The 25,376-nt window shown below is 41.7% G+C and overlaps 2 protein-coding genes across 5 annotated transcripts in view; one reads left to right on the top strand and one right to left on the bottom strand.

Moving 5' to 3' along the window:
• ME3 (malic enzyme 3) overlaps positions 1 to 4,301 on the bottom strand; it is a 270,223-nt gene extending 265,922 nt beyond the window's left edge. Inside the window, exon 1 of the mRNA XM_036221661.1 lies at positions 4,082 to 4,301. The gene's annotated coding sequence lies outside the window, so the exon portion shown is untranslated. The remainder of the gene's footprint in view (positions 1 to 4,081) is intronic.
• PRSS23 (serine protease 23) lies at positions 3,815 to 15,324 on the top strand. Of its 4 annotated transcripts, XM_036221662.1 has the most exons (3): positions 4,454 to 4,568; positions 11,070 to 11,184; positions 11,637 to 15,324. In XM_036221662.1, exon 3 carries the CDS (start codon positions 11,650 to 11,652, stop codon positions 12,778 to 12,780), a length of 1,131 nt encoding a protein of 376 aa, XP_036077555.1. In that variant the 5' UTR covers positions 4,454 to 4,568; positions 11,070 to 11,184; positions 11,637 to 11,649; the 3' UTR covers positions 12,781 to 15,324. The 4 variants fall into 4 exon arrangements, with proteins under 4 accessions (XP_036077556.1, XP_016015810.2, XP_016015811.2 ...); XM_036221663.1 differs by lacking the exons at positions 4,454 to 4,568; positions 11,070 to 11,184 and adding an exon at positions 3,815 to 4,041; XM_016160324.2 differs by lacking the exons at positions 4,454 to 4,568; positions 11,070 to 11,184 and adding an exon at positions 3,815 to 4,077.
• The last annotated feature ends 10,052 nt before the right edge of the window (positions 15,325 to 25,376 follow it).

The raw sequence follows: 25,376 nt of genomic DNA, 5'->3' as shown, positions 1-25,376 counted from the left end.
TTTGCTCATTCAACAAATTGAGCACTCACAGTAGTAGTAGTAATAACAATAGGTAATGCCAATTTAGAATTTATTTTGTGCTGAGCCCTGTGCTGTGTGCTTTATACTGATTATCTCACTGAGTCTTCACAATAGCCTTTAATTAGCCTCATTGTACAGATGAGAAAAGTGATATGCATAAACCTATATAACTTGCACATGGTTACCCAGAAACTATATGAATTCTAAATTGATTCCAAGTCAGTCTGACTGAAGTTCCATATTCTTTGATCCTCCAGGACCCCACAGTAGGGATGCCCAAAGATAAAAGAATATGTGGATTTTCCTCCACAAGGATTACAATGTCATAATCTCAAAGAATGTAAGAGCAGATCATCTAGGCTCTCTTTTTACAAGTGAGAAATCGAGGCCAGTCAATGACGGGATTTACCCAAGGTCACAGAGACAGGTTTAGAATGGCCCCTCCCAACCCTCTGGGTTGTCTTTTAGTCCATTTCTCTTTTCACTCACTATATGGAGTTGAAAACCCCCTTACTGAGTAAATCACTAGATCCTTATTATCACAGAAATAAGAAACCATAAAGAAACGATTTTTAAATATATAATTTTATCTCCTTAGAAATAATCCTTATTTTAACTTTCAAACTGACAAATTGTTGAAGCTACATCTGGATCTTGGCCTCATGAAAAATAAGCACTAAAACCGAGTTCAGCAATTTAGAGATGGCGCTGGGTCTCTCAGCTCTGTGCCACCCTAACTTTCCAATTATCTTTCAGTCCCATCTCATCTCCTGCTCTGAGGCCATTTAATAGGCCATTACAAAGTGATTGCACAACTTGAACAAAAGCAACATAGGATCAAAAGGATGTTTACAGCAGCAGAGACATCGGCGACTAATTCAACCTTCTCATTGTAAGCTGGAGAAAAGACAGGTCTGGGAAGCTCTATAACACGAAATGAGCTTGATAAAAGAGTGGGACAGACCAAGCAAAAGTCACAATTAGAAGTAACTTAGAAGTAAAGCTGAATATCCTAGTTAACCACTTTGAACCTCAGTCTCCTTGTCGGAAAAATAAAGATAAATATAGTCCCTATTTTTCTGTTTGCTTACAGATTACTTGTAATGAAGTATACTCTACACTACCTGACACAGAGCATGCATTCAGTAAACATAGCTATAATTACTACAGTTCAATCCTAGATCTACCACTTTCATTCACTCATTGATTTTCTCGTTTCTACAGTGGAGGAACCCCAATCCTTGCTCAGATCTTCAATCTTTGAGTTTCAGCTCAAATCCTACCACCTCATGGAAGCCTTCTGCCCCCGCCAGAATGGGAACTGATTCCCCTTTTAATGCTCTTTAGCTGTAGGATGACCCAGCCTATATAAGTTTCTCCTATCTTTGATTTTTCTTTGTTTATCTCCATAGCATAAATTCCTAGAGGTGAGGGATATATGCTTTCTCTCTCTTACAGCCCATCACCTTACAGAGCCTATACTCTGTAAATGTGTGGTCCTTGTCCTGAATGCATTTTTAACAACTCAATTGCTATGCATGTGAAAAGCATTCGAGAATTATGATTATGGAATTGAACTGAGTGAGTTCAACTCCATAATCATAATTCTTAAAAAAAGGGGTTTCGTTCCTTTTTTTTTTTTTTTTTCCAGGGAGGGGAGTGGACAAAAAGAAAAGAAAAAGCAAATATCTAGCTAGGCTCAACATGAGGACACCTATTTACACAAGGCACTTCTCTTACAGGTGAAAGTACTCTACAAATCTATTGTTGTCCTTATGGCAATCACAGTGACAACCTAAGAGCCAGGTAGTACCCTCTCATTTTACTATTGACAGCTTCAGGAAACAACGGAAGCCAGTGATACCTGTTCAAGCCCTGAGCTCCCTCCCCTGGATCATCTATAGTTAGAACTCCTGTTTGGGTAGGGGACAAGAGGCCTAAGACTGGCTGTGGGAGTGGCAATAGGGGAGGGATGTGCTCTTGGATCCTTCTATGTCTAAGCTGATCTCCCTGAATGATGAGAATAATGGTCTTGTCTTCCATGATTGTACCTTCCCAAACTGGTTACCATGTAATTTTTAAAACTGCCCGGAAAAATGAGCAATGAATATCAAAGTGGTTGAGTTGGTGCTCCAAGCAAAGCTAAGCCACATTCTTGTCGCCTAACAGATGTTAACAATAGCTAGTATTTATTAAGATCTTACTGTGTGCCAGTCAGCATGCTAAGCATTGTATGTGTATTCATTCAAGTCTTAAAACAACCCTACGAGGCAGTCTCCATTTTACAGAGGAGGAAACTGAGACATGGAAAGGTTAAGCCAAAAGCTACACAGCTAATATGTGGCAGAGCCTGGAATGACACTCGTATAGTTGAACACCACTGTCACCCTCTTAATTATATTGCTGTTCTGTCTTCCTGTGGCTATCTCTTTAATTTTGAGCCTAGCACAATGCTTTACATGTAATATGTGCTAAATAAATATTTGTTGAATTGGAGTAAAAGTAATAAAATTCAAACATAGTTGGGAGGTCTCTCCCTTCTTCCCCTCCTTTCAGTTCTGCCCTTGGCTCCTCTCTTAAGTAAGGTATTTGATTTGTAACAGTGTTTCTCCAGTTAGGAGCTACAAATTCTTGGAGATCCATAATTTATTTTTTTTCTATTTATAATTAAAAATGAATATAAACACATTCTGGCCCATAGGGATAAGAACCTGATACCAAGAACTGCCTTGTGATTTCAGTGCCTGTGTGTGCTATGCCTTGGCACCATGAGTTAACCACTTCAGTCATTATGCTAATTAGAAAGGAACTGGAGAAAGTTAATCTCAAAGTGATGCATTCGAGTCAAGTGAAAGCCAAATGCTGTATTACAATGACACAGAGTGTGAGGAAAGAAGGTGTGATCACTGGAACAGGGAAAACGGTGAGAAAACTGGCCAATCTAGGGTACCTCACACACCATGAGAGTGGTAGACCCACACAGAACTCAAAGGGACCCAACCTGGGCACAGTACTACATGATGCTAGTAGTAGCTGACTAAACATTACTAATTTAACATTTATAGTTCTGGGAGATTTTTATATTTAATTTATAGATTTGTTTTGGTTTTACTCCAGAGTTGTTCAAAAGCTACAACATAAACTTCTATCTGGTTTTATGCTTTTATATATATAGTAACATTTTTAAAGAAAATAATTTAAGCCAATATTGGGGAGGTCTAAGAAAATTTTGCCTTTTGAAAACAGTGGAGAACAGCAATTCCTCTCATATTTGAGAAACGCCACACAACATGAACGGGGGGCTTTCCTATTTAAAACAGACACAAACACACTAGGTATGTTATTAACATTTTGGTATGAAATCGTATGAGCAGGCTTTGATGGGAGAAAGGAAGGTTAAAGGCTTAGTAGAAAAAAATGTGGCCTCAATGCTTTGAGGCAAGTTACTAAACCTCTGTGAACCCTCTCCCGTTCCTTATCTCTAAAAAAAATAGTGGTAACCCGCACCTTCTTCACCACAACAGCCTATGTGGAAAGCTGTTTCACAGAAGATGCTCAGTATGTGGTCATTTAAATAGAATACTGATGTATCTGGGGGTCGGCTTTAGCACTAGATTTTTAAATGGTACAGTCATCGGTCTGGCTAGAGCAAGACCACGCATTGTGGGCGCCTTGGAGTGACTCTGGGAAGCAGGCCCACTAGGCGAGGAGGTGGCTCCACCAGCTGGTGCCCCAATAAAGAGCTGAGGCCGGTGGGCTCACCAGCCAGCCTGCCACTCAGAAACTACGAAGGCCTTTCCTTGCTCTGGGTCCCAAGCACCGTATTGGGTGCTGTAGGAGAGGCAATGTATTGGTCCTGTAACCAGAATGCAGGTTTCCGTTCCTTGGAGGCACCTGAGAGATCGAGTGAAGCGGGAAGGAACTCGATCGTGACCTAAAAACTTTCAAAGTGCTTGTGGGGGAGCGCACGAGTTTTTTTTCCAGCTCTTCAAATTGGAGGAGGGGATCCCCATGCGCCAGGTGTGGCCGCGTCCCCAGTTCGGTCGACCTTGGAAGGTACCTGGTCTTTGTGAGCTGGCAGCGGACTCCTAGGCTCGCTCGTGAGGCTGCGCCCCAACCCCGGGGCTGCGCGGTGTTTAAGGGTGAAGGCGCGTGGGTCCTGGGCAGGGTGGGCCCTCCACGAGAACGGCGCTGACAGGCGCCGAGAGGCCGGGACCGCAGAGCGCCGCCGCGCCACGACTGCCCACCTGCGCGGGTCCTCGCGGCCCTGCTGCGGCCCGAGGCGGGCGACGAGCGGAGTGGGCGCGGGCGGTGTGCGGGGGGCGGGGGCGGGCCCTGGCGCGCGCTGCTTTCCCGAGGGCGGAGGCGGGGCGGGCGGGCCCCGGGAGGCGCGGGGGGCGGACCCGCCCGCTGCTGGCGCTGCTTGCCTCTCCGCTCGCACTCGGTCGCGCCGCGGGGCAGGCATGGGAGCTGCGCGCGCCCTCCCGTCGCCCACACCTGTCTGAGCCGCGCAGCGAACCCCGGCCCTGGCCGGCAGCTCGGCGCGGGTGAGTGCGGGCGCGGCCGTGGCGCCCTCCCGGACGCGGGGGAGCGCGGCGCGGCGCGGAGCGGGACAAAGGGCCAGTGTGCGCGGGGTGGGTGACTGCGGGGGCGCCGGAGACCTCGTCCGCGCCGCCCTCGGGCTCGAGGACTGCAGGTCGCTTGGATTCACGCAGTGTCACTCGTAAAGCGGATGGGGAAAGCAGTTTCTGAACTGCTATCGTGGATGCCGGGCGGGAGTAGAGAAAGAGCCGGCTCTGAGCGAGCTCTCCTCTGGCTACACACACTCACACGCGCACACACCAACACCACCACCATCTCTTGTTTTCCTTGAGTTTTGCATGTATGTATTCCAACAAGATCTGAACATTAATTTTTAACTCTGGGCACGTGATGGTGAGCACACCTTAGCAAGCAAGAAAAGTGCAGCACACAGGTTGGGGAATTGGTTCTTTTCTCTGGAGCCTTAATTGATGACCATGTGCTTCCCTAGAAACTGCTGTCTGAACTATCAACGGGCTTGTTGAAAGCAAATATTTCACTGTTCACGAGTTAACTTGTAAAGAAAAGTTTGCAAAATGTTTTTTAAATGTTCTAAAAGAGCAGGGAGAAGAATTGTTTAGGTGAAAGAAAACCACCAATCCCCTCCAGAGTACAAATTAGGTTTGCTTTCTAACATCTCAAGAGAAAGAAGCTGATAAAAAATTCTGTTCATTTTATTGCCCTTTGGGTGACACCCGTTAAGACTTCAGAAACAGCCACTAGGGAGTGGAAAGCTCCTGGTTGGTGTTGGCATGGGGCTGACTTCTATCAGCTCTTGAAATTCAACTTGAGGGGATCTCTAAGCACTTTTTAGAAGCAGGTAGGCCAATGCCAGGATCGTTTTCATGTGGCGGTGTGGGAAGGAGTTGAATTTATAGTTCGAAGTCAGCTGTGGCCAAAAATCAAATGCCAAATTAATATCAGGATGTTTATTGCACTTGTTTCAGGATGCTACTTGTGCATAATAGCATTTCAAATAGACCTTATCACTATGTCTCCAGAAATCTGTTAGACAGTAGCAGGTTTGAGATGGAGTAGAGAGAAGAACTTAGGAAATGCCACAAAAAGCCACTGTATTTACTTGTGAAAGTGTTTGTGATCATATGCACACCATCTGCATTTAAATAAATTGTTTAACTTCTATTTATCCCATTTAAAATCAAGAGATAACTTGTCATGTTTTCTAGTGCCTGAAACTGGAAAGGAAGCATTTTCCAAGGTAACTAATATGGATCTTATTTTGTAACACTGACAACTTAGGTAAATGGTGAATGGTGGGCACATTTTCTGTCTGTAGCGTAAGTGCCACAGTACTCATTCATTAATGGATTTGAGACCATTACTGGCCCCACTCTGTATTGTTTAAGTGTCTCAGGTTCTCCTGCACATTTCTTCTCATAGGTCCCTTAGGATTCAATCCACCAGACATCATTCATGCATAACTACCACTGACTCCAGGGGATTCGTTTCTCATGGACTCACCATTGACAGTTTTATACACTTTGTTCTTGTTCTGTTGCCAGGTTTGTCCCAGGTCACTGGGGTAGTTCATTTTGCCTAAAACTTGATAGAGAAGAAGTTAAGCTTCATTTGACCACAAGATTACGTTTAAGGTGGATTAGTCTTGTAAATGCCCTGCATTTCTTTCCTGTACAAGACTATAATTCTTAAACCATTATGTGATCAGGTCCATTTTACTTTGACAGATTCTGTGATTCTGGAACATGAGAGCAAGCCTGGCTGCAGAGTGTTCACAGAGCTTTGTTCATGTTTAGGTATTTGCTTTAGGAATTAGCATAGTTTTACTATTCAGTGTTCCTGGCCACAGATTCCATGGAAAACCCTTTGTCATCCTTCCAACTGGTGCCTAAAACTTGTATCTTTACAAACTTTCCCACTGTTTCTTTGTCATTACTGTTTATAGTGGTCACAGGAATTCATACATTGTGCAATAGAGAATGTGTGTCCTAAGGATTAGATTTCCCTCCCAGTACTTGCTTTAGGGTTTATATCTATCATTCTCCCAAACCCTGGCCCTCTTGAGGAGACCTGTGTTGTTGCAGTTTTGAAGACTAAGGTGCAGAACTCAGAGAGATCAGTCTTGAGTGCTCCAATCATCTGCTCCAAGCAGATGATTGTTGTTTGCACATCTAAGAAAGTCCCTTCACGGTAAGGTTTATAGTGAGCGTATGAAGTGGCAGCATCCTCATAAGGTATATGTATTTTTAGAAAATGGACAACGGGACAGTGGCTCAGATTGAGTGATGGAGCATGGAATGTGTAATCCTCTTCTGAGTTAGATATACAGAATTGGAAAAGGAATATAGTTTCCGTATTACTAAACATGGGAAAAAAAATAATTGCCTACCATAATTTTCCATTCTGCTTTGCCTTTTAGGTGAAGCAATGCATGAAGATACTTAGTTGAGAACTTTAAAAGATAATTTTGTATATGAGAAATCCTTACCCAGTAATGGCTTATTCCTAGAAGTGAAATGTTATAGACCTGAATTTTCTACATCCAGATTTAGATATAATGAGGAAAAGAGTTGGAAATCTTCATTTCTTTTTGAAATATGTATGTTTTCCAGACAATTCTGTAAGGATAAGGTGATTCATTTGTAAAGGTAAGAGAGAATTTAATTTAGGTAACCCATTAGTTACCTTTCCAGATTCAAGCTCATGAATGTTTTTTAGTATATCTGTTTACATCCTTGAGTGTTTATGTTTAAATAAAATGGGCATAGAGCAGGCTTACATAGAGTTTGTAAAAATGAAAAATATAATTATTTGTCTTTGGGGAGTTATTCTATTATCAGGTGAGTTGGGAAATTAATGCAAAGCTACCAACCTAATTTTAAAGCATCACAGTTATCCTTAGTGTGTTATTAATGGAGAAGAGGTCAGGATAAGGTGTGAATGCCTCAGGAAAGTACTATAGTGAGCAGTTCACCTCACACCTCTCTGGGAGCATTCACACCCAGCTTTCCCTCCATGTCATTCTTGGAAGCCGCCCTCTGCTGGAAGCCTTTGTTTACTTTGAAGACTGATCAGGAAAATCTTGTCACCCAGATAAGCAAGAGATAGCACGGTAAACTTTCCTTTTCCTTTTCCCCAGTGCCTCCATGCACCATTATTTCGAGAGGAAAGGCTCCTGAACCGTGCAGATGCCATCTGTAAACAACACAGTGCTCAACCTGGACTTTTGTGACCCTCGAAAATTATAAAATTAGAGAATCCTGAACCTGAAAAGACTAGAGCTGAAACCACTAAAGAGATCATGTGGTTCAGGTCACTATTTATAATTTCTAAACCACCGTTAACACATTTAGTAGAAGGAGTGAGCAATTTATGAAGCTTGTCACTTTAATACAGATGTCAGCTTAAACCCATCTGAAGACTGAGAACACACGACTTTATCTCCCAGTTTCTGATCAAGTATTTAAAAAACAAATCAATTTGAAATAATTTGACCTGTCGGTTTTTAAATCTGAATTAAAGTTTTTTTAAATGTAGTTTTATGGCTTTCAGAGTTACATAGAAATGTTAATCAAGATAGAAAATATAAGAACACGGTTTTACCCCACAAGTTAATGAATAGTGTAACTAATAATATTGAGGACTTGTAAGCAATGTGTTAGATGAATAGTAATTTTTTTGAGGTATTTGAAAAGTTTTGTTTTGTTTTTTAAAGAAACGGTTATTTCTAAGGGATTATAACTTCACCCTGGCGTGTGGGTTAGTGATCTTTACTTATAGATAGTTGACTTAACTGGCTGAATGACCAGAATTTAAGTTGTAAAGACTCTGAATCAGTAATATTTTCTAATAGTCATTAGATAATATTCTATTTAGAATAGTAAAATTCTAGTAATATTCTGTGGTGGACTCTTTAGCATTCTCTAACAACATTCTGTGATTTATAAGTGATCCTGGCTGTCCTTGGCATTGTCATCTATTGTTTTGCTGAAGAACAAATTTGGTCCTGTTGAGAGACTGGAGTGATGCTGTGGCTAGTGAGGGAGCCTCACTGACTGCCTGGCACTCACACCCAAGAAGAGGCTTGTTCTCATTTCTCCATGCCCACTAACTCTCATCAACTGGTTTCTAAAAATATTTCTTCTTGAAAGACAGATATTAAAAAATTTAAAAAGAGGTATGCCACAGTGGCACTTGTGAGATGAGGCATGCTTCAAGGCCTTTGAAAGTATTTTTTAAACAGGGTTTACTATACAGGCAAAGTCCTTGGAAAAATGAAATGAGTTAATTTTGCTTGAAAGAGGGGTTAATTCATTAACACAAAGTTCCTAGATAGCTTTTTAAACGTGTATTTGAACAGTTAAGACTCTTTCCTGCTATTATCTTCCCTGACACCCTTGCCAATGGATTTAGTGTTTGGATAAATGGATAAAGCTAAAAACAGATGCCACTGGAGCAATTCTGCTATAGTAGATAATTTAAACTCTATATTCCCAGAATACAGTTAACATACAAATTTCAGGTTTGGTATTTGAAGATGCTTGATCTAGATGATAATGTGAGCGTATTTTAACTGTCATGCACATCAAAACTATTATCTATAACTTATGATAATATATAGTCTAATACTATCTCACCTCCTCCTTTCTCTCCCCCAAGAATCATATTTTGAAAACAGGAATACTTGGCAGCTTGCACCTTAGTCTGGATTCTGTATTTTATTTCTTAAAGATAAGCTGAAGTAAAACTTGGCTTACATGTTAGCAAGCATTAATGTTCTCCACATTAGTCAAAGTGTCTAGGGGTCCAAGATACAGCCCTATGGGAGATACAAGATTCCTCCTCATACACATCACACTTGGCAAGGATTCTGGTGTGGGGGCATTTAGTTACCTAGACAGCAACGTACATAGAGAAAGGCTGTCCAAACCCTAGCTATGTCCAAAAGCTGGGTCCCTATCCAGAAGAATAATCAGGCACAGAGCCGTCCTTCAAAGTCTCCTGAAGAGTTGTCCTCACCACATCTAGCCCATCTGCAAAGTTCCCATCGAGGAAGAAGCCTCTAATAGCGTTAACATCCCCTCCCTCATCTACTTAGAACTTTCAGTCTTGATAACACCCTCAAAAGCACATAAAATACGTGTGTGCGCATGCACATACACTGTGATTTCAAGGATTTAAAGAAATAATTAGAGTTATTACTTTCTCCCAAAAGGGCCCAGGGATCCTTCTTATTTGGAAAAATGTGGAGAATCAGTTTCAAGGAATCAGGAAATCACAAGGAACTGGCTTTTCCAGGATCTCATTCTTTTTGTTTCTCATCCCTGTTCTCCCTGACAGAGTGGAATCAAAGAGAAAGAGAAAACAGATCCCAAAGGTGGGTGGGGCACCCACATTTTTAGAAATATAGCATGTAGATAATGAGGATATGGATTGGCCTACTCAGCTGGACTAGATCAGCCCAATGGGATTTTTCAGTTTTATGTAAAAGAAAGCAAAGGTACCCCAAAATTGTAGCAGGTCTGTACTCTCACAGAGGAAGAGGGTGAGAATAATGGAACAGTTTCTTCCTGACTCCTGCTACATTCTGCTGGCCTCTTAAGATCCAACCCCTCCTTGTCCTTGTTTTGAGATGTTTCATTGTGAATGAATTACGCCACCTGCTAAGTCAGCATCTCTTGAACAGAAGATTCAGAGCCAATCAGAGGTACCTGATGCTTGACCATTTATGAAAGTACTACTTCCCATCTTTTGTTATTGTTGTTGTTGTTCTTGTGGGGTGATTGATCCTGGTCTTTAAACACACTTTTCAGGATAAAATCCAAACTCCTTCATTTAGTACGCACAGCCCTTCATAATCTAGCTCTGGCCTTCTGCTTCCACGACGTCCTCTGTTCCACACTTGCTAAACTATGCGTAATTCCTGAAATGGCTCACTATGTTGTGTCTCCCTGCCCTCGCGCAGTCTGTTGTTCCCTCTCCCTAAGAGCCCCCTTCGCTCTGTCATGCACGATCTAACTTCTGTTGAGCTATAACACCCATCTCAAGCATTGTCTCCCCGGAACACCTGCCTGTTCTTCCCAGTCCCCAGAACTGATTTCATGCCGTTTCTCTGAGCTACCACATCACCCTTGTGCATCTCTGTCATTAACACTTAGCATCGTTCAAGAGAAGCATTTTGTGAACCTCACCATTCATTCACTCACTCTTCCACTAATATAAGCATTCATTCAATACATCTTTTTTGAGTGCTAGCATAGGCCCAAATACAAGACTTTTAGACTAGCTGGCAACACAGATATAGAGACCTGAAAAAATAACCAACAGTAACAGTCGTAATGTGGTCAACCTTTGACAAGGGTGTCGGTAGTATACCAAAAAACCCGAAGGAAAAAGGAATATTTTGTTTTTTAGTCTGGAACTAAATGTATAATAAAGTTGTTCCAATTTTTTTAAAAAAGTCATAACTCTCATACCCTTTTCTGCAGGCACCCGCCATTTAGATGTGATGGGAGTCCCAGTAAGTGTGACACTGTGGACCCATCCCTCCTTGTTGCCTTGTCACTCAGTAAGCTGAGTAATTTAAATCGACTCTCTACATAAGTAAGTTGCTCTGAAAGTTTTCCAAGTACAAGCTATAATGAGAGAGAGGAAAGGAGGAAAGACAGGGACCAACGATGTAGGAAAACACGAAGGTTTAGAATGAAGCACCAAAAAGGCTCGAAATTACGTGGAAACCCGGGTTGGTCCATCAGTTCACCTGAAGATTAATAAATGTATGCACACCGCCCCGTAGTGGGCTGTCTCTAGGGGCATCTCAAGCATGGAAGGGAGTGAACACCCAATTTCATTTTAGGCGCCCAGCCACGGGAATGTTCCAAGGTCAAGCCCCTGCATTGTAAGGCCATTATCTAGGGATTCCTCTCCACACCCTGATTCCTGAGGAGGGTTCACAGGCTTAGAAACAACGACAGGCATGCCGCTGACTGCTCCCGGGGTAAACCGGCTCTCGGTAAGCGCTTGCCCTCCTGACCCGCTTGTCTTTGTTCCTGCAGAGCGGTGCTCAGCATGGCGGGGATTCCAGGGCTCTTCCTCCTCCTGCTGCTTCTCCTCTGTGCTGTCGGACAGGCGAGCTCCTCCGGTGCCCACTGGAAACCCACTTGGCCTGCTTACCGCCTCCCTGTCGTCTTGCCCCAGTCCACTCTCCACTTAACCAAGCCAGACTTTGGGGCCGATGCCAAATTGGAAGTGTCCTCCTCATGTGGCCCCCAGTGCCATAAAGGAACGCCACTGCCCACTTATGAAGAGGTCAAGCAGTACCTGTCTTACGAAACGCTCTATGCCAACGGCAGCCGCACAGAGACGCAGGTGGGCATTTATGTCCTCAGCGGTGGCGAGGCAGGGTCTTCCGGGAAGTCTCGGAGGAAGCGGCAGATTTATGGCTACGACAGCAGGTTCAGCATTTTTGGGAAGGACTTCCTACTCAACTACCCCTTCTCAACATCGGTGAAATTATCTACAGGCTGCACTGGCACCCTGGTGGCAGAGAAGCACGTCCTCACAGCTGCCCACTGCATACACGATGGGAAAACGTATGTGAAAGGAACCCAGAAACTTCGAGTGGGCTTCCTGAAGCCCAAGTTTAAGGATGGTGGTCGAGGGACCAACAACTCTAGCTCAGCCATGCCCGACAAGATGAAATTTCAGTGGATCCGAGTGAAACGCACACACGTACCCAAGGGTTGGATCAAGGGCAATGCCAACGACATTGGCATGGATTATGACTACGCCCTCCTGGAACTCAAAAAACCCCACAAAAGAAAGTTCATGAAGATCGGGGTGAGCCCTCCTGCCAAGCAGCTGCCAGGGGGCAGAATTCACTTCTCTGGTTATGACAATGATCGACCAGGCAATTTGGTGTACCGCTTCTGTGACGTCAAAGATGAGACCTATGACCTGCTCTACCAGCAGTGTGACGCCCAGCCTGGGGCCAGTGGGTCAGGGGTTTATGTGAGGATGTGGAAGAGACAGCAGCAGAAGTGGGAGCGAAAAATCATCGGCATCTTTTCAGGGCACCAGTGGGTGGACATGAATGGTTCTCCACAGGATTTCAACGTAGCTGTCAGAATCACCCCTCTCAAATACGCCCAGATTTGCTATTGGATTAAAGGAAACTACATGGATTGTAGGGAAGGGTGATATGGTGTACCTTCCTGGTGGCACTTAATGGTCTTCACGTACCTGTCTTAGGAGAAGCCGAATTTTGTCATTGGTGTATGTGTGTGTGCGCGCATGTGTGTGATGTGTGTGTAATGTGTCATGATATCTTTTACCTAATGTTTTTAAATTGCAAGATGACTGGCTTTATTATTTGAAAATTGGTTTGTGTGTCATATATCATTTAAACAGTTTGAAGGCATACATTTGCATAGAAATAAAAAGCATACTGATGTTTGGGGCAATAGGGACTCTTTAGCAGTTAAGTTCATCTTTTACTTTTTGAGAACTTTGATTTTTATTTCATCTGAACTTGTTTCAAAGGTTTATATTAAATATGTGGCATACAGGAGATATAAATTCTTATATGTGTGTATGTGTGTAATTTCTCCTGAGATTCATCTTGTTTTCAGTTTGCTTTTTTTTGTTTGTTTTTTGTTTTTTGTTTTTTAAACCTAATCACTGATGTTTCCAGATGGCTGCGTTCCCCACTGCATTCAACTCTTAGAAACTTTCACAGTACTTCTTAGACAGGCAGTTCTATTTTGAATTTGGGGGTGTTTGTACATTAGTCCTTGATCAGTAAAAAATCATGTTGACTGTATTGGTATACATACTAAACTATATCTTACAGTCAGTCAGTATCCCAAGCTGCTTTCAGTTTTGAAATAGTTTCTCTTCCAAAGACTGTTGCTCTACTTTTGGGGAAGACTTTACATATGGCTCTGCCAGCCTTGCAGTCCCACCAGAGCGGGCAAGATTGTTTATGCCAATCCTTCCATTTAACAGGATTTCACATAGGTTTTTGGAGCTCCCTGTTTTTCAGAAGACGATAATCAGGGACTAATTAGAACAGGCTGTATCACTTCTCTGCTAACAGTTGTGGTCACACTAAAAACAATCATTGCATTTAATCCCCAGAATGTAGCACATCTCATGTTTTATCATTTGGATGGAGTAATTTCAAATGAATTAAATTCCAGAGAACAATGGATGCATTGCCCAGCAGATGTCACAACAGAATAACCACTTGTTTGGAGCCTGGCGCAGTCATGCAGCCTAATCAAAATGATTCTGCATAGTTTTCAGCGTGCTTTTGGGGAGCTCCATACTTGTGCAATTTGGAGACTTTTCTCACATACTTTACTTATTTTATAGTAACAATCATTGGAAGTTACTCTAAGAAAAACCAACATGGCTTTTTTTCACTAGTTTTAGAAGTGTCACTTTTATTGGAGCTGCGGGCACATATAATCAAGTATGGTAGTAAAAATGAATATTGGAAGAATGCAAAATGGGTCAGAATCACCTCTCCAATAAATGCCTTTACGAATGTTTTATCAATGTGATCCTGACAATATATAAAGAAAAGACTTTGACTTAAGTTTTCATTTATGCCTCTAAGCACTTCTTTCTAAATGTACCAGTGGAGGAAAAAAGCAAATGGATTATAAAGCAGATGTGTGCTGTTCTCAATCCGCAGGTAATTTCAGTCTGCAATGTGGCTGGCTGTGAGGACATTCAAATACAACACTGATGCTTAAACCTCCTCCAGGTGGCTTTTAATGTGTAATTTGTTGAGCTTTTCAGAAGGATAATTCTGATAAGGCACTCAAGAAATGTATAACCATGGTGCTTTCATCAAATCACATAAGAAATACTATGTGTAGCCAAGAGATGCAGGGCTACCAGGAATATCTGAGTTCCAGTAGAGTTTGCCTTGAAATCTAGCAGAAATCTAGCCTGAGGAAGAAGAGAGGTCTTCATCTCTATGTCTGATTTTGGGGGGTTTTGTGTGGTTTTGCTTTTGCTTGGTGCAAAAAGAAGTTCACTGAGCACCTAGTTTAGAACTGATTTTTTTTTTAACAGGTGCTCCTTTTATAAAGCATCTTGATTTTTGATTTTGATTATTTGCAAATTTGAAACTTTCTTCAGCAAATGTAGACAATGGGACAAAGTCAAAAATGTTTAGTTCACAAGTAGATGTAATTTGCTAAAGAATTGTACCCACATGCTCTATACAGAGTAACTCACAGAACTAAAAGAAGACTAAAATAATTCTACTTGTCCATCTTAAAAAAAAAAAAAAAAAGCACGGCATTAAACTATTATGTAAGATGAAATAAAAAAGGACTCTAACATTATTAATATTAGTGATATTATTAATATAATTAGTGCTTTTCATGTATTAGTTATATATTGTAAAGATATATTCCCAATAAGGTGGATAGAACAATGTTTCCCAAAATGTGTGCCTTCAATTCCCATCCCTCCAGATTTTCTACCAAAAATAAAAAGAGCACCATCATCAAGCAGGAGGGAGAGGCCTCTCAGCACTCCCTTTTTAAATCAGGGATTCACGTGCTTGTTTGCACATTGAAAGCTCTAAGAAGTCCTGTAGGAAAGAGATGTGTTAATGTTTAAAATCTGCATGTCAATAAACATCTTTGATCCTGGAATCCTTGTTTTCTCCTATAGTGCCTATGAGCAAAATGTGTTCTAATAAATACATTTTGAGGATCCTTGTGACAGCCTTTGGGTCAAGGTGATGAGCCCTGAGTGGTGTCAGGTATTTTGTTTTTTGTGTGTTTTGCTTTTAACCAAAACACTGTATCCAGATTTGGAAATGGTAAAACAGAAGAGAATAAGCTTAAAATCATTAGTTGCTTAGGTCGTGGTAAAATTTGGGATACATTTATTTCATAGAGTTTATTCAGAATTTTAGAATTTTAGAAAGGAGCTAGTCCCCCCTCCAAAATGGGAAAATGGATGAAAGAGGTAAAGAAATATAAGCCAGTCAGTGGCAGAGTTGTGCATGTATTCTTCCTTTTGTTGAACCAGAAATGGATTTTTAAAAAAGTACCTGGGGAGTCAGTTGGAACATTGAGATTATTTTCTTCACTTGGTGTAATTCTGTCTACGTGTTCTGTGGGAGGGCAAGCCCTCAGTGACATCTGGGTCAATATATAAGGTAGTGGTCTCTCTAACACCTACAGGAGTCTTTGGTTCATAACTAGTTGAAGATGACAAGCCCGTACAGGAAAAATGACTATCCACCATTTGCTACCTGAAGGGTAAATGACAGCCACCCAGGGTGTCCACAGGAATTCTGACAGCAATCCTCAGCACTTCCTCTCTAGGGGCTGGTCACAGTCCTGGGCCAGGGAGCATAATAAGCAGTCCCTGCCCTGGCCTGGCTTTCCTTCTTACTTCATCTGAGTCCTCCTGTTCGTGTTTGCCCTTAGTCCTAGTCATGAACCAGTTCAAGGATGCCTTGAAGTTGCCTCTGTCAACTGATTTCTATAAATATTTAGTAGAGTGGCCATGTAATTTATTATCTAGAATGGAATTCTTTTGAGATTGACTGAAAGAGAATTCTATTAATAATGAGACTAGGACAGCAGATATACACTAGGTATGTCCCAGGAAATCCAGCATGTCACTGGTATACCCTTCAGAGCACTGTGTAGAATGCAGACCGACAGCCATCCTTGGTAACCATGGCGGGCTGCAGCTCCTGGGTGTCTGGGCTTTCATTGTTCCTACTACAAGCTTTCTTGGCCTGTGTCAGTGTTCTGATGGCCTCAAATAGGGGAAGGGCATTTAAAGCTCCTTTTGATGGGGTGAGGTCTAGAATACATAGGTGGTCAGCAGGATCCATTTCTAGCAGTTGAACAACGCATCTGTTTTTAGTCTGTTGTTCCCCCAGAGAAGGAAATAAACCAGCTTCCAGGACAAGAGTAAACAAGGCTGAGAGCTGAGGCAGCAGACTGGAGCGGGAAGAGGGTAGGCTTGGAGCTAGGCAGACTGATTCCATCGTTTTCTGTTTCTTTTTGATAAATAAATCTCAAGGCAGTTTAATTAACCCATTTCCCATTTAGACAAAAAAGTGCAGCTCACTGCCAGCATTAATTTGATTTTACATAAAGATGCTCTTTGAGGCTGAAGCAAATCAAACTGGTTTTCAATGTGAAAATAAAATATAACCTGTTCCTGGAGTTATTTCTAAACAGAACTTGTCTCTAATCCTAACGTTACAAAAAGGTATACATTAATCAGATTCATTAAATGAATATTGGCTAACAACTGTTCCAGAATGATGTTAACATCACACATAGGAATGCTACATTTTCTAGGATTTTCCATGTTCTTTGAAAATTACTATATTTGGTAAATGGAAATACCACTACTAAAAACAGAATGCTATAAATAGAATGATGTCATTTGTTTCCAAAGACTATTGATATACTAGAGCAATGCAAAAATAATAATAAAGGTGAGATATTTTGTGGCAAACATTGAGGATAAGATTAGGACTGTAATTTGCGAGTTATCTCGGGGTAAATGCTGCAGCCACAAGCACCGCCAGTGAATATTCTTGAGGCAAACAGGAAATGGGTTAAAAACATAAAACCCTTCTATCTGATGCAAAGATTCTCTCTCTTCTGGGCTCCAGCTCCTCCAGTGGGCTGGAGTAGAGAAGAAAAGGGCAAACATCTGTGTCTTCTCCTCTTGATACAAGCTTTTCCATCCTCCTTAGCTTTTACCTCTGATGGTATAACCCTCTGCCTCCTGCTTTTGGGGCACCCTTATCTGGCAGACAGCCCCCTCAGGTAGTGAAACAGCAAAATACCCTAAGCCCAGCCATCCTCTCCCACATCGGCATTACCCACTGAAAACTCACAGGCTTGCTACACCCAACTGTGAGCTGCCCATTGAAGATCGGGGGGAAAAATGCTCTAGGCTGAGGGAGCTGGAGTGCAAGACTGGTCTGTTCAAGAGGCAGTAGGAGATAAAAATGTATAAATATATATAAAGTCCTAAGGAGGTAATGTAGGGTACTGTCACTATAGTTAATAATGCTGTGTCGTGTATTTTAAAGTTGCTTAGATCTTAAAAGTTCTCATCGCAAGAAAAATAATTTTTGTAACTGTATGGTACAACTGTATGTAACTGTATGGATGTTAACTAGACTCGTGATCATTTTGCAATGTATACAAATATCCGATCATTATTTTGACTAATATCATATGTCAATTATAATCTTAACTTAAAAAAAAGAGAGAAAGAATGACGCTTAAGTTTGGGGCCTGAGTGTCTACATAGATTCTAGGTACCATTTTCTGAGAGGGGAAAGATTGGAGGAAGAAGATTGGGGAGAATGAAAAATCCAGAATTTTTGTTTTGGTCATGCTAGGTTTGAAATGTCTAATAGACGCCCAAGTGGAGATGTGAAGTGAACTCTCCAGTTGTGAAGTCAGGCTTTCTGATTATGAAGCCCAGCAAAAAGGTCTTAAATCAGAATATAGCTGGCATTTAAAGCCAGAGTGAGATAATATCACTTGGGGACAGAATGAGGAGAATGAGGCTTGAGAAGAGGGCTAAAGACAGGATCCTGGTCCACCAACAGTTAGAGGTTGGATTCAAGGTGGAAGGGGCAGCAAAGAGGCCGAGAAGCAGCAGCCAATGAGGTCAAAGGAAAACCATGAAAATGTGGCCTCACATAAGCCAAGAGAAAAAGTTTGAAGACAAGTTGAAGAGGGGGAGAGAAAAGGGCGGGACAAGATCCTGCTGTGTTTCAGGCTGTGTTGAGAAGTGTCTCTCTGGAGATGGTGGGCAAGGTGAGTGGAGGGCAGGAGACCTAGTCCTCCAACCAGAACCTCTCCTGCGCCTCTCTGAGCTGCCACTGCGTGAGCACAGGCTACACTCTGTCAATGCCTGCAGCGACTGGTTAATTGATGAAACAAATCCTTCCTAGAGCCTTGGGACAGCTCCGCCCACAGGAAGTGCAAGGATCCAGGGCCACACCCTCCCTGGGCGAGGGTGCAGGAGGTCTTCTAAGGGCCATGAAAACATGGGCTCAGGATGGCCTATGGGTGTCCCCTCCTGTCCAGCCTGATGTTTTCTGAGGGCGGAAAGTGCAACATGACTCTTCAGTGTGGTATTTGTGTGTGTGTATATCGTGTATAAAAATACCGAGCTCTCTTAGTCTTGATTTATCACTGGCCTTGTCTTCAGACTCTAAAAGGACTAAGGCTCTCTCTTCCATAAAGAGTGAGGACGGTTTTGAGAAGTGTTGAGTTTCAATCCAATGAATCAAGACTGAAGTGTTTGCATTGGAGAGAATGAGGAGAATCTCAGAAATCGAAGTAAACAGAGCAAGTGGCTGGAAGAGGAGCAGCAGCCGTGGGAACAGTTGCTCCCCTAGCCAGCCGTCTACTGCTCTGTCTTCTCAGGAAGGCCTTCCCAGGCCGCCTTCTCTAAAAGCCCAACCCTCCCCAGCCCCTGCCTTGGAGGGCTCTTATTTCCTTTCCTTGCTTAATACTAATCTCTATCTCACATACTCTATATTTATTTCTCTTGTGAAGGCAGAAATTTTGTCTGTTGTATCCCCACACTTAGACCAGTGCCTGGCACATAGGTTTTCAGTACATAATGTCTTTTAAGTGAATGATTGAATAAATGATCCCATAGCTTTATGCAACCTATAATACCAAGGCTCGGGATTACTCGGGCTTGGATATTTCTTGTGTCCATACATATTCCAGAATATAATTCTTGTGATGACTTGTATGTATTCTATTCTATTCTGGCATGTATTACATTGCTATTGTTATCTACATGTCTGTTTCTCCTACTAGACTCTGAGTCTTGTAAAAGCAGGAGCTGAATTATATTCTTCCCTATATCTTCCGTTGCCTGGCCCACAGTCAAGCACAGGAAGTAACTGGTGAGAAAAATGAATGGATGTCTGTTATGACTTAACCTGTGTCCCAAAGACTCCTTCCTCTCCTACATCTCACATGTAATCAAGCAGCATGTCCCTTAGATGTCTGCACTATCCATCTCTTCTCCAGTTCTTCTGGCACTGCCCTGATTCTGGCCCTTATTCTCTTTCCTTTAAACTATTGTGCAGACTCCAAACTGGATCTTGAGCCTCCCAGCTCACCCATAGCCCAAGATATATTCTAAGGCAAAGACCTGATCAAGTCACTCCCCTATGTGACCTATCAACTAGGTTCCGGCCGCTAGGGGATAAGTCTTAGTTTTCTTAGCCTCGCATCTACCTCCCATCCAACGTAATGGTCAGGTTTATCTTCCATTGCTCTCCACAGTCATGGAACGCGGCCTCCAGCAAGTTGTATTGAACGCATCTGTGTTTTTAAGCCTCTCCCATTGCCCGGACTCTACTCCTCTGCCTAGGTTGCCCTTGCCTGTCTCTTCGATTATTCAGTCATTCAATTATTCATTCAGGATTAAATCTTTCTTGGTGCCAGTTAATGTGCTCATACTGAAGCTGCAGAGATGAATGAGACATATCCCTGTGCTTGAAGTGTTCATGTGTCTTCTCCTTTTGAGGTCACTATAGTCCTGACTTTTGCTCTACCTCCCAGAGTGGCATGGCTCAGTAACTACTCTCTCTGCAAAAATACCTCCATGTCAGCGAAATGGAATTGCCACTTCGTAAATTGAACTAATTGAACTTTCCCCTCACATTTTAATAAATCTTTGAGTTAGATTGTCCTTCCTGGTTAGTGCATTTCTTTTCTGGGCTTTAGTAATACTTATTCTACACTCAACTCCCTGATGGAAAATGCTCATGTTTGGTAAACTAATATAACTCAAGCATGACTAATATCCTCCATGGATAAGCCATTCTTGGACATAAGGACATTGTCCTTTAAAAGTGACACACTGAACCATTCCAGATATTTGCCAGAGCAGCCAAACACAGAGTTAGAAGATCTCACAGGAATGCCACCATTTTTTTTTTCTATCCTCATGAGAAAAATGTATTTGCTGATTGACTGACATAATATTAGAAAGAATTCATTGAATTTCTTCATTATATTTTTATTCATCAACTTTTTTATGCCTCATTTTGTTTTCCAAGCTGTTTAATGTCTCATATTCTCTTCATTTCCATTAACCTAAGGTCTCAAAATGATAAAATGTTATGGATATTGATTTAGGGGAAAAAATTTGACTTGAAAATCTAATTATTTATAATACCTACCATGTGACATTATAAAACATGTAATGATCACACCTGAGTCTATAAATCTGGGCATTAATATTTGTGACCAGATTTCTTTTGTCTATATTGTTTTTTAATGGCCCATTTTTGCTTAAAAGTATTGTTCTTTGGAGTAAGAAGGGGACTTTGATTTGGTTTTTAGAATTACTTTCTTATTGTTAGTTTCTATTTCCCTAGACACTTTTTATTTCATTTAAAATGTGTCTTGGATCACATTTTTCTTGACTCTGGATCTTTGTAACCCCTTTATATAGTATTTCTTTCAGATGCTATTTTAAAACCTTTTCTTTTGAAATGGTATCAATCTGTCTAGTGAGTCAAGTTAGTGATTTGGCTATTTTTAAGCTCTTTAGATGATTGCAGTTAAAAAGATGAAAAACAAACAAGAAATTCTGTGACTGTAGCTAGAACTTTTCTAAGTGGCTATCTGACAGTTTTGAGACAAAACTCTTATTGAAATGCCCTATATTTCTAGTTTACTGACTGTCATCATATTCTAGAGGTAAGACAAAGAGCCTTGTTTAATGGACCTGAACACTAATTCGAGTTACTTTTGTAGAGGGTATCACTATTCAACTCTCACATTTGCCACTGGCCCATTGATTTATTTTATAGCCAGTGAAACCCATCCAAGGATCCTACAATTTCCTCATGTATTTGTTCTTATAATGAATATATGTTGGGTTGAAGCAAATATCACATCATTCATTCATGAAACCAATAGCATTTATTGTGTACCTGCTATGTGCCAGACACTTTTCTAAGTGTTTTATGTATATTAATTCATTTGCTTCTTACTGCAAACCTATGATGTAGGCATTGATTTTATCTCCATTTCAGAGATGGGAAAATTGAGGTACATAGAAGTTAAGTAATTTGACAAAAACGCACAGCTAAAATTGAGATTTATATCCTAGCAATCTGCCTTCAGAGTTCATTCTCTTATCCTATGTATAGCAAGGTGCCATGAAACTACTGGTTCAGGGAGAGGGTATCAGGGTATGCAGCACAGAGAAAAAGATGGTCAGTCCTTAATGAAGCTTCTGTTTAATCCCTGTGAACAGCTGATTAACATATACTGAGTTATCTAGAAAGAAGATACACTAGAAAAAAAATGTGCATGTATCTGCAAAACTGCATTACATACCTAAGAACTTGTAACATCAGCACAAGTATAATACAAATCATGTATGAATCATTTTATGTGCTAATGAAATACTCTCAAATTTCCTTTACACTCTTGTCACATCATGTGTATATCGTTAATTAAAATCTAGGTAAAGTGGCCAACATTCAGAAGTTTCTCAAGTGCCTTGGGGAAGGGCTCTAAGTTTTAAAAATACACTGTTGTTCTAATTCTGTTATTTGTCACGATAACATGATTCCAAACAACTCTTATTTAATACGTGTTTCTGACTATTTAAGAAGACTTTTCCTCTCTAAGTCAAAAAGTAACCCCCCAAATAAATGACAGTTTGAAATACCAGCATGGTCTGCAGATTCAGACTAAACGATCTCAGATTTCTTCAAGATTTAAAAAATATACCGTAAAAAAAATCTCTCCCCAATGAACTTTTCCTTTGCCAACTGTGCTGACGTTTGAACATTCTTGGATCGCCCCCTAGTGGTCCATTTGACTTATGACTATTTATTAGGTACTAATAGATAACGCCTGGTTGCCTCGGATGTTTGTTTCTAGTTTTGTCCCCTCCTTCTCTCTTTTGCAGAGAGGGGCCTTCAAAGATAGCATCTTGAAATTAAAAGTGAACAATGTGCAAAATGGCCCAGACTTTCAGTGGTGGTCAAGACACGCTCTTGACAATGACGGCTGTGAAGTCCTTCCTTCAAGTTTGTGCTCTTGCTTTTCCCCTTTGTACGATGATACTGTGTTTCACTTGTCCACCTCTCACTCTATTATTCCCTTTGTCTACAACCCGCTGTAATGGTGCCAGGTATTCTCGGAACGCAACGACACTTACAGCCAACTCTGTACTTCGAAAATGCCAATGAGGCCTGTTGAGTGCTGCTGTGCTGGAGTCCCATACTCTCACCCATACAAACAAGTCACCACTCCAGAGGCCTCAGTCAGCCCCAGACTTCTTGGCTCCTTCTGGGCAGTTAGGGCTGTGACTCGCTGACCCAGCCACTTGAGCATCGTCCAAATAGCATGAGAAACCTTTGCAGTTCTGCAGACAGCCAAGGGGAGGCCCAGCCAGCATCAGGGACTGACCCTCTGTGACATGCTGCAGCCTGACCCCCTGCACCAAGTAGACCAGGATCAGGAAACAGTACCACACACATCATTACTCCAAACAACCTTCTTTAATAAGCGAAAACTAATATTTGGCTCAATTCAATGAGTAAGAGTACCTATAGTTTTTTTTTTTTTAAGTAAAATATTTTTCTTAAGAGACTTTAAAGAGAACACTTGCTTTTACCTGAATTTTCAAAGGAAGAGTGATATCATAGAAGAAATGAAGATGAGTGAAGAAGAGAAGATCCTCATTTCTATGCAAAATAATGGCTATAAAATGGGACTAACTATTTCTGTCCAGTATTGTTGTTGTTGTTAGAAATAGAGATAGTGAATATACAGTGACCAGTGAATTGTACAGCATATTATAGGGGTCCATTCATTTATTTGTTCATTCAGAAAGTACTTATCAAGCACCTAATCTGTGCAAGGCACCCATTTAGGTAAAACTGAAACGATGTATGCCCCTGTGAAGCTCACATGGCAATTTCTCGTCCCACACCCCAAAGAGATAACTTAGGGGAGAAATTATCACCATCTTTTAGAGACTTGTGGTGTCATGGTAGAGAGGGGCTGCCATATCCTATGTGACTGTAAAAAGCAGAACGAGGACTAAAGGATGGACTTTCAAGGACAAATATTTTCACTCAATGAAAGGAAGACCCTGCTTATTATCAGTGCTGACCAGGAATGGGAAGCAGAGAGTGGATGGGTGGGATTTGTTCTGTTGGTAGAAGCATTTTGTAGGAAATTTGGGATCTCGTGTCAGAGATTTCTGCAGTGTGGGTGAGGTGGGAATATGTGAAATCCATGTTTCCTTTTACTTTTTTACTTCCAAGATGCTGGGACTGGCCAGAACCACGCCGAGACTAAAGAGGTGAGTCAGAGAGTGTAAATGCAGGTTTGTGCTGGCTACACATGAACTGAGCCATATATTTCTTGTGTCCCCAGGAGTCAAGCATATTGGGCCTGGATCACCTTGGGTCTGGATCTGACTTGGTAGGGGGAGACCCTCTCAGGAGATGGGGACAAGTTACTTTTCTAAAAGAGTCAAGAGGGCACATCTAGCAACTGAACACAATCATTGAAGCAAAGGGTAATAATGATTACACCAACAGTTAATTCAGTGCCTGCTTCTCTTACTATAGTACTTCTAACCTGTAAGACTCTCTCCCTCTCTCTCTCTCTCTCTCTCTCTCTCTCTCTCTCTAAAAAATAAGTATAGTTCTTATTATACAGAATGGAGGGTCTGAGAAGTTAACTAGTTAACTTAAGGCTACATAGCTAACTAGCAGTGAAGCCAGGACTTGAACTTGCTGTCTCTGTTCTTCCTCTGCTCCACGATACCTCCCTACTGAGTGTAATGAGCACTGGACTGGCACAGGACCTGGGCTCCACTCCTGCCCCAGACCTCATTTTTTGCCCCTCAGTGAGAGGGATAGGAGCGACAATTTCTAAATCAATTCAGCAACCACCTCTTGACTACTTATGAGGTTCCAGAACCTGGTAGGAAGCAGAGGTACCAGGATAGAGAAGACGATGGTCTGCCCTCACGGAGTTCACAGAAGCGTAAAGGAGGTGGTTCATAAATATATCACTGCAAAAGAGTGTGCTCGTGATGCTTACACCTGTTCGTGCTTCCCCACTCTGATTCATTTTAATGGAGCAAAGCTTGCTCACAAAGTTTACATGGAGAATTCAGGGCAGGAGGCTTGGGCGAAGAGAGGCTAAAGCTAAAAGAAGGCCCTGCTCAGGAGGAATTGACAACAGTGAGGCAGGGCCTTCAAGCTCTGAAATTGTGTGGAGCCCACTCTTTTCTCTAGAGTTCCTAAGCCCACAGAACCCAATGAGTGATGGCAAAAGACCACGTGTGGTTATCTGACCCTATTTTAGAGGTGCCTAGTTTATTTGCTTCATTGTGATTTAACTCTCACCTTTTTCTACCATGTCTCTCCTCTCATCTCCTGCACTGACTCCTAGTGGGCACTCAGTATGAGCAGTGACCTGAGACAGACGCTTACCAGTCCTGCCAGCGTGTTGATTTGATTGGATGTAGTTCCTTGCCCCTGTCTGTGTTACAAAGTATTGCTAACCCAGTAAATCCATCTTTCTGAGCCTTTGCAGAGTGGGATAGTGGGAAGCTGTCACTTCATTCTGGAGGCAAAAGCAAATGGGACTGAGATTACAGTCAAATATCTGCATGAACAGAACATCTTGGCAAACAGATTGTCATAACCAACAAGTTTCCAAAACAGGAGAAAGTGCAAGCTTCTCTTCGGTCTCTGC

The sequence above is a fragment of the Rousettus aegyptiacus genome, unplaced genomic scaffold, assembly GCF_014176215.1.
Source record: "Rousettus aegyptiacus isolate mRouAeg1 unplaced genomic scaffold, mRouAeg1.p scaffold_m13_p_5, whole genome shotgun sequence".
Lineage (NCBI taxonomy): Eukaryota > Metazoa > Chordata > Mammalia > Chiroptera > Pteropodidae > Rousettus > Rousettus aegyptiacus.
This window is presented reverse-complemented; position numbering and strand designations above follow the sequence as displayed.

Coding starts and splice junctions, on each gene's coding strand:
- PRSS23 (XM_036221663.1), top strand. CDS start 11,650: ATGGCGGGGATTCCAGGGCTCTTCCTCCTCCTGCTGCTTCTCCTCTGT.